The sequence below is a fragment of the Glycine max genome, chromosome 2 (genome assembly GCF_000004515.6).
Source record: "Glycine max cultivar Williams 82 chromosome 2, Glycine_max_v4.0, whole genome shotgun sequence".
In the NCBI taxonomy this organism is placed as follows: Eukaryota; Viridiplantae; Streptophyta; class Magnoliopsida; order Fabales; family Fabaceae; genus Glycine; species Glycine max.
The window spans coordinates 40,515,269-40,524,038 of record NC_016089.4 but is presented as its reverse complement, the minus strand read 5'-3'; the positions used below and the strand labels follow the sequence as shown (position 1 = coordinate 40,524,038).

The 8,770-nt window shown below is 39.3% G+C and overlaps 2 protein-coding genes across 2 annotated transcripts; one reads left to right on the top strand and one right to left on the bottom strand.

The window, feature by feature from the left end:
- Positions 1-3,027: 3,027 nt before the first annotated feature.
- On the top strand, positions 3,028-3,804 carry LOC106797652 (uncharacterized). The gene is made up of 3 exons (XM_014772477.1): positions 3,028-3,345; positions 3,420-3,594; positions 3,704-3,804. The coding sequence occupies exons 1-3, from the start codon at positions 3,028-3,030 to the stop codon at positions 3,802-3,804; spliced, it is 594 nt and encodes a 197-aa protein (XP_014627963.1).
- Positions 3,805-4,509: 705 nt separating this feature from the next.
- On the bottom strand, positions 4,510-6,222 carry LOC102660970 (protein MAIN-LIKE 2-like). The gene is made up of 5 exons (XM_006575987.1): positions 6,190-6,222; positions 5,439-6,098; positions 5,111-5,357; positions 4,767-4,978; positions 4,510-4,686 (listed from the first exon to the last, which is right to left on the bottom strand). Exons 1-5 carry the CDS (start codon positions 6,220-6,222, stop codon positions 4,510-4,512), a joined length of 1,329 nt encoding a protein of 442 aa, XP_006576050.1.
- Positions 6,223-8,770: the final 2,548 nt, after the last annotated feature.

Here is an 8,770-nt window from a genome sequence, read left to right as displayed (position 1 = left end):
GAAGTTCAAATAGAAATTCCTTTCAAAGTATTAACCCAAATTATACGTGTGATTATTATACGGAAATTGCTAGGGGCACCCAGCAACATTGCTGGTGCACCCAGCAATTTTTTAAAAACCCAAAAATGCCCCTGTACTTTTTCCTTATATAAAAACTGTTTTTTTTTCATTCTTCCTTTTTGCTTTCTCTCTCCTGCATTTCCTCCACTCCAGTGCACGTTTTCTCCATTTTGGTGCGTTTTCTCCGTTCTGGTGCTTGTGTTGTGCGATTTTTGTCGGTGCTGGTTGTGTTTGTGCTCTTCTTTGGTGTGATATTTGTCAAGTAAGGTACGTAGCTGGTTTGTGTGGTTGATTGTTTATTTTTGGTAGTAGAATGGTGTAAGTTTGGATGCAAAAAATTTTCTTCTGGGGAAGACATTACAACTGCGGAAGAAAAAACTTGTTCCATGGAGGCTCGCGGAAGACGTGTTCCGTGAGACTCCACGGAAGAAGCAGTCTTCCGCTGCTGTAATATCAACTGCGAAAGATTGCTTCTTCCGTGGAGTCTCACGGAAGACGTCTTTCACGAGACTCCACGGAAGAAGCATTCTTCCGCAGTTGTAATATCAACTGCGGAAGACTGCTTCTTCCGTGGAGTAATTTGTTTTATTTTATGATTTTTTTGTTTTAAGATTATTTTGAATGTTATTTTGGTTAATTCTATTTGTAATTTATGTGAAACATAAAAATATATTTGTTGGTTGAATTGTTGATTTTTTTTTGCCTAGGTTGAGGTATTTTTTGGTTAAATGAGCTTTGTAGGTTATAATTTTGAAATTATATAATTAAAAGTTGAATTTGGTTATGTATATGTAGATTAAATATTTGTGTGAGGTTGTCAAATGTTGAATTAGTTTGATATTGATAGTTTGCAAATTTTTTTGGGTTGCTGTATTTTTCAAATTATTTAGTTGAATGTTGAATCAGGTGATAGTTATACTTTGAATTAAGATGGACGAAGATCAATGGACATATTACAGTGCGATGTGCGAAGAAGTTGATATGGATTTTCAAAACGAAGAAGAAGATTGTGGTGTGAATGAAGCATATGTTGATTGTTCAGATGTTTTTAATACTTCTCAAGTAATCATGTCGATCAGTTTTAATTGTTTGGTCTAATGTATGATTTGTGTAAAAATTAATATGTCGTGGTTGTGTCCTAGGTCTTTGAAACCCGAGAAGATGTTTTGAAGTGGGCTCGAACGGTTGCCCATGAAAATGGTTTTGTTGCAGTAATTATGGGTCTGATACATATACTGGCAGCAGAGGAAGAACTTCATTTGTCTTAATTGGGTGTGAAAGGAGCGGTAAGTACAAGGGTAGGAAGAAAGAATTTGTTAGAAAAGACACAGGTACTAGAAAATGTGGTTGTCCATTTAAGATTCGTGGAAAACCAGTGCATGGAGGTGAAGGTTGGGCGGTGAAGCTAATATGTGGGATTCACAACCATGAATTGGCGAAGACCTTAGTTGGACATCCATATGCTGGGAGATTGACAGATGATGAGAAGAATATCATTCCTGATATGACGAAGTCGAATGTGAAACCAAGAAACAGCAGCAATTGCACCACAATCAAACAAATCTACAATGCAAGAAGTGCATACCGTTCTTCAATCAGAGGAGATGACAGTGAAATGCAACACCTAATGAGGCTCCTTGAACGTGACCAATACATTCATTGGCATAGATTGAAGGATGGAGATGTGGTGCGTGATTTGTTTTGGTGTCACCCAGATGCAGTTAAGTTATGTAACGCATGTCATCTTGTTTTTTTATAGACAATACCTACAAAACAAATAGGTACTGGCTCTCATTGCTTGACATTGTGGGGGTTACACCAACCGGGATGACTTTCTCTGCTGGGTTTGCATATCTGGAGGGTGAGCGCGTGAACAATCTTGTATGGGCATTGGAACGATTTCAAGGTCTTTTTTAAGAAATGATCGCCTTCCTGTTGTTATTGTCACAGACAGAGACCTAGCCCTGATGAATGCTGTGAAAGTTGTGTTTCCGGAGTGTAAGAATTTGTTGTGCAGGTTTCACATAGACAAGAATGTGAAGGCAAAGTGTAAATCGCTTGTTGGTCAGAAGAATGCTTAGGACTACGTAATGGATAGTTGGGGTAACCTGGTAGATTGTCCTTCGGAGCAGGAGTTCCCTGAGCACCTTCAAAGGTTTCAAGTAGCGTGTTCCCCGTTGCCAATGTTCATTGAATACGTATGTGAGACATGGATTGTCCCACACAAGGAGAAATTTATCTTGGCCTGGACGAATAAGGTGATGCACCTAGGCAACACAACAACAAATAGGTATTTAAATGTTTTATTATATTAGTCAAGTTTCTTTTAATGATTGTTTGGAACATTATTGTTATTAATTTGTCTTCTCTGTTGTGTGTTTTAAATGTAGGGTTGAATCTGCTCATTGGTCTTTGAAGAGGATATTACAGAATAGCGTTGGAGACCTCTGTAGTGTTTGGGATGCAATGAACAACATGATGACGCTGCAGCACACTGAAATTAGAGCATCATTCGAAACAAGTACACATGTTGTTGGTCATGTTTTTAAGAAAACCTTATACAAGAGGCTTTTGGGAATGGTGTCAAGGTACGCTTTAAATGAAATTTCGGTTGAGTTTGAGCGCGTACGTCATTTGAAAGACAATGTGTCTTCTTGTGGGTGTGTCTTGAGAACCACGCTAGGTTTTCCTTGTGCATGCGAGCTACAAAGGTATGAGAGTGGCAGCATCCCACTGGATGCAGTCCATATGTACTAGAGGAGACTTAATTTTTCAGACCAAGGGCTATGTGAGGCCGAAGTGAGCATCAAGGAAGAGATGGATAGAATATATAAAAGATTCGATGAACTTGATGTTTGTGGGAAAGTTACTTTCAAGAGTAAACTCCGAGAATTTGCGTTTCCCGATGAGACCTCTATGTGTCCTTCTCCAACACAGGTTAAGACGAAAGGTGCCCCGAAAAATGTAATGAAAAGAAGCGAAAGATCGACAAAGCGTGATCCATCTTATTGGGAGTATGTTGTTGCTTATCATTTGGTTCAAAACAGCAACACCTCAATCAGACCCAGTGCATCATCTTTTGCACCACTGAAGCTAGCAAGGATGATCCCCATGTTGGATCAATTTCCGCCATTTATGCATGGTTTCATTGAGGATGTTGTTGATGTGAAAGCGGATGGTAATTGTGGATATCGGTCAGTTTCCGCTTTGTTAGGTATGGGAGAAGAGTGCACGGAGAGATATGAACAGCTAAGGTTGTCCCTACACGTGGATGGGTTATCCAAGGTATGTGTTTTATGCTTTTTAAAAATATAAGTAATGTTTACATGACTGACACGTGTATTTGTTATTTGATTTAGGTTAGTATGGACAAATGGATGGATATAACGGATATGGGATATGTAATTGCGTCAAGATATAATGTAATCCTTGTATCATTATCACGACAACAGAGCTTCACATTTTTTCCTCTCAGAAGTCAACCACCGGCCAAATCTGCTGCGCAACACATAATATGCGTCGGCCATGTGTATGGCAATCATTTTGTTCAGGTCCATTGAAAATTCGTTTACTCAGATAATTTCAATTATTGAATGTGTTGGTTTGTTTGTTTAACTTAGTATTGTAATTTCACTTACAACAGGTTTTTCTGAAAGATCGTCGTCCCTTACCGCCTATGGCATTGTTGTGGTCAAGCAATGCGTATTCGGAGGCAAAACAATGGCCAACTGCATATGTAGGTAGAATGCAACAATACTTAAGCCTAATGACAATTAATACAACGCATGTAGACCTAAGCGGACACTGAACTTGTAATATTTATGTATGTATATGTACATTGGATTTATGGTCATGTAATTAATCAATTGTTCCGTGAACAAGTGTTACTGTGTCAAATTGTTATATTTATGTTGAACTGAATGGTAGTTATATGTTTCTAATAAGCCGAAAATAAACTTTTTTGATTTTTGGTGCCTTCATTTGAGATGTGATTCGATAGAACGGGGCGCTGCTTTTATTTTTTTTGGGTTCCTTGACGTGCAAACATGCTAAATAGTGGCCCTGGACAGTCTCAAGCGGCTCCCACATAATTTTAAAAAAAGCCCAAACAGGAGTACTTAGGCATGTTTCTAAAAGGCACAAAACCAATTTTTTTTATTCTTTAGTGTACGTATATATATGGTTAAAATATATAATTTCAGAATAGTTATAAATGTTAACATTTAAATTACCAATTATTTTATCTTCTTTATTTTATATATTCAAATGCCATTATAAATGTGACTCATGTGTGTGGTTTATATTTAAATTTCAAACCATATATTTATAGAGAGACAAACAAAAGTCATAAATGATGTAAGTAAATGTGTTTTATGACATACATAAACAAATACAAAAATTAATAATTTAAGTACAATAAAAATATAAATCCTAATCTATGCGGCGTCTCTAGCGCGGCCTAAGACTTCCATCTGCGGTGTCACCTCTAGCTCTCCTCAGACAACGAGTCATGATGTCATGTAAGTCAGTGCCCTCAGTGACCATCCTGAGGTTGATGACCCGCTCCAAATCCTCAACAATCGCTCCTAAATCTTGAGCCATCCCCTGACATCCTTCGCAGTGAACCTATCACAGTCAAAATAACAAAGTCAGTATCACATTTTAAAAAAATTTAAATTATGAAAAACTACAGAAGTTATGCTTACCACTGAATGCGTAGGGAGATCGGTCGCGACTGAAACCTCGGGGATGGGTGGCTTGACGAACTCCTTATGATGAAGGGGAGGCGGATGTCTCGGCGCAGCAGTCTCCTCGGTCCGCGTGACGAATGGGTGCAATATCCGAAAAAACCACTCCATGTAGTCTGCCGCCACCTGTTCAGGAACTACACAGAGCTCCCCTGAAGGCACCAAATGATCTGGAAAATTCAGCCACCGGTCATCTATATCATCACCCGTCAAAGAATCACAAACCGGCGGCGGAGGGACCGTTTAAAGGTAGCCAAACTGTCGAAGAACCCGCTCAAGTCAAACGTACACCACAATCTGACCCCATCTGAGCTGGCCGGTGTACGACGATATCAAGTCAAAGGCCCTAACTCGCCGGTGCTCACCATAGGGCATCCAGCACATGTCAGTCACACTCAAGGCATCCAAACGTCTCCGATATGGGGCTCCCTTGATCCCCGTAATATGAGCCTTACCCGTAAGCCACCTGCAGGCCCGTGGGCTCCCCTCATCATAAGCATAATGAATGACGGATGTATGCACTATAGGAAAGTGCTCGTATATCCAGCCCTACAAAGACATAGTCAACATCAATACAAAAAAAAAAGATTCAATGCTACTTCATATTAAATTATTAGTGATAATACGTACCTGGAGAAGTGTAATATAACCGCCCAGCTGCCGTGTAGAGGCCTGCGAAGCGTCATTCAGATGGTTGTACATGTGGACTAATGCAGCCGCCCCCCAGGTGAATCCCCCTGTCTGGGCCAGGTCCCTGAAAGCCTCCAAGTGCACGACATGTACATGGGTTGAACTCTTATTGGCGAAAATAGTACAACCCACCAAGTGGAGCAGATACGTGCGGGCTGCTACAACCCATCGTCTGGTCCTGCACTGGCTCTGATAAAAGTCTCGAAGCCACCCCAACCGGACATGATGCCCACCAGCCTGTCGGGTCTCAAATGTAGCCTCTTCATGACTGACCTCAAGAAGCTCCGTCAGTAGACTAATGGCGTCTGAAGTAACAAGCGGCTCGAACGTATGCAGCGCGCTAGTGATGGGAAGGTGTAGGAGTGACGCCATGTCATCCAACGTGATTGTCAACTCGCCTACTAGCAGGTGGAACGTGCTAGTCTCGCGATGCCACCTCTCGACGAAGGCGGATATCAGTCCAGGATCAGTGGTGATAACAGAACACCTGATCAGTGGACTCAATCCGGTGCCAGCAATCAACCCTTCGATCTCAGGCGCTGGTCTCCCAATTTTATCTACTTTTCTACCGTGGGAGACCAACTTCAGATCGGGTCGTTCCTAAATTGAATAACAATTTACAATAACGTGTATATAAAAAACAATCCAACTACAAATAATTTTTATGTAATTAGTCAACATTAAAAACTACGTACCCGTCCACTCCAGATGCTGTGTGTGACATGCTCAGCAAAATCGGTCGTGTGGTCCATCGGGGAAACCCTCATCTGCAGCAGGTGACCCCAAGCTCCCATCAGTAGCCACTCCCTCTATCTGAACAGCATCGGCGGTGCCTGTCATCTCTGGGGTGGCATCAGACACATGAGGAACATCCTCATGCAACTGAGGCACATCCTCAGGTCTCTCTGTCACGTCCTCACGCAGATGAACCTGTTGCCTACGTGCTGAAGCAGTAGGTCTGCGACGCAGAGGAACATCAGCCTCATGCGTATCCTCACTAATGTCTCTACCTCTACCAGCTCCTAACGCACAACCTAAACCTCGTGTTCTAACCATGATCTGAAATCATGAAGAACATTTATTTTTTCCGGTCAAATTAAATATTCAAATAATTGGTAACAAAGCTTTGTCATTACAAATTTGTTCAAACACATGTTTTGTATGTTTCTTACTAATTTGGTCAAATTAAGTTTTCAATGTTTCTTGACAGGTTGCAGGCTATTAGATTAGATTACACAAATTTCTTTTCAATATCAAAATAAATTTAGAAACAGAAACTTTGTTTTCTTGTCTCATATTTTTTCTTAATTACAAGTGTAACAGTAGTCTAATAGTTGCATATTATTATCCTAACTTACCTTTTTTTTTCTTAACCCTCTCATTCATCAGGGAAAAATAATCCTAACTAATCCACATAATTTATGGAGTGTATACAGTCATTTATACATCCTAACCAAATGATAGCAAATAACAATTCAATTTAGACATCCTAACCAAATGAAAGCAAAATACAATAAGTGATGTATCAAAATTAGGGAGTTTGTGTAAGTTAAATACCATATACACTTTGTAATAGCAAATAAATGAAAAATAATAATTACTAATATCATTAAATTGGTGGTTCAGACAAAATTTTCAAAAAAAATAACCAAAAAACACCAAAACATGCTCCGCGGAAGACGTTTCAAATGTTCTTCCGCGAGAAGGATAGCTTGCCTGCGGAAGAAGGTTCCACAGGTTCTTCCGCGAGCAGGAAATGTTGCCTGCGGAAGAAGGTTCCGCAGGTTCTTCCGCGGGATCCGCGGAAGACATAGTTCTTCCGCTGGAGCCCACGGAAGAACCTCCGGAACCATCTTCCGCTGGATCCAGCGGAAGAACCTTCGGAACCTTCTTCCGCCGGAACGCGCGGAAGAACCTTCTCCCCTTTCTTCCATAGGTTCCCGTGGAAGAACTCCTTCTTCTGCTTCAATATCCAACTGCCCCTCCCACATGCGTTGAAAAAGGTTCTTCTCGCGGAAGGACCTTCGTCTTCAACCTCAGCCACCACACATCACTCATGTCGTCTATCATACGACCATTAACGCTTCCAAATGAAGACACGAGGTTAGAACACTAACCTGGATGGTGGAAGAAACGAACAAAGCTAGTCAATGGAGGATGCCAATACCTGTGGAGGAGAAGGGAACCAAATTTCAAAGCGCGGAAGAAGAAGCTTGCCATTGTATACACAGAAGACGAAGGAAGAAGACAAACCTTTTTGGAAGGAAGGAGAAGAACGAAACCAAGGAAGAAGAAGCTTGCGGGGAGGTTGTTGGGTGCACGGGAGAAGAAGAAAACCACGGAAGAAAACGTTTTTTTAAAACGGAAGAAGAAGAAAATGTTTTTTTTTTAAAATATATTAACTTTTATTTTTTAAATGAAGGGTATTTTAGGAAGTTCATTCAATTGCTAGGTGCACCAGCAATCAACAGCCTTATTATACGTGTGATCAAAATCATAATTGAAGTACAGAACTTCTAATATGTATTTGTGATAATAGATTGCATTTTGGTCTAAAACAAAATTATCATGTCCCTACTCTAAGACATAATTATTGTCTTCAAGGGTTTTGGTTAGGAAAGAAAAACCAATCATCTCATACTCCTATAAATATAATTAATATCATTATAACATATAAATATTTACTCCACATCGTCAATATAAAATCTTTATCAACTTACCGTATGTTTGGGTACTGTAAAACCGTGGCGAGTGACCAAAATCACATAAAATTTGTAGTTTTCTCACAACAATGAAGAGTAATTGTGCCTTCACCATGGAATTAAAATTGATTTTCTCTACCCAGCACCACCCCAAATATATGCTTAAGTGCCAAAGTGTCTTTTGAAAATAATTATTTATTTCTTATAATGTATCTGTCTTGTCAAAACATTCATAGTTAATGAAAAAATCTCAAAAATTGATTCACTCAATAGCTTATCACAATTAACATTCATTGGAGTTCAACCTTTTCAATTATCCACTTTAGACACTTCGTCATTTGTCAATCTTTGACACATCAAGTGTTTATAAGGAAACTCTCACTCAATTATTTTCACCTTAACAAACTTTCTAATATAACATTTATACGTAGAATTTAGGCTTATAAAAATTAGGTTAAATATCATTTTTGATCTTTTATATTTTTTTAAGTTTTAATTTCATTCTTTTTTTTTATTTATATTAATATTTCATTAACTTTTAAATTTAAAAATAATTAATTTAAGATAATG

Bases quoted from the DNA above. Each gene is read 5' to 3' on its own strand.
- LOC106797652 (XM_014772477.1), top strand. From the start codon at position 3,028: ATGAAAAGAAGCGAAAGATCGACAAAGCGTGATCCATCTTATTGGGAG. The intron at 3,346-3,419 runs GTATGTGTTTTA...TATTTGATTTAG, and splicing joins ACGTGGATGGGTTATCCAAG to GTTAGTATGGACAAATGGAT. The intron at 3,595-3,703 runs GCAATCATTTTG...CACTTACAACAG, and splicing joins ATGCGTCGGCCATGTGTATG to GTTTTTCTGAAAGATCGTCG.
- LOC102660970 (XM_006575987.1), bottom strand. From the start codon at position 6,222: ATGTCACACACAGCATCTGGAGTGGACGGGTAC. The intron at 4,979-5,110 runs GTCAGATTGTGG...TGAATTTTCCAG, and splicing joins CACCGGCCAGCTCAGATGGG to ATCATTTGGTGCCTTCAGGG. The intron at 4,687-4,766 runs GTAAGCATAACT...TGACTGTGATAG, and splicing joins ATCTCCCTACGCATTCAGTG to GTTCACTGCGAAGGATGTCA.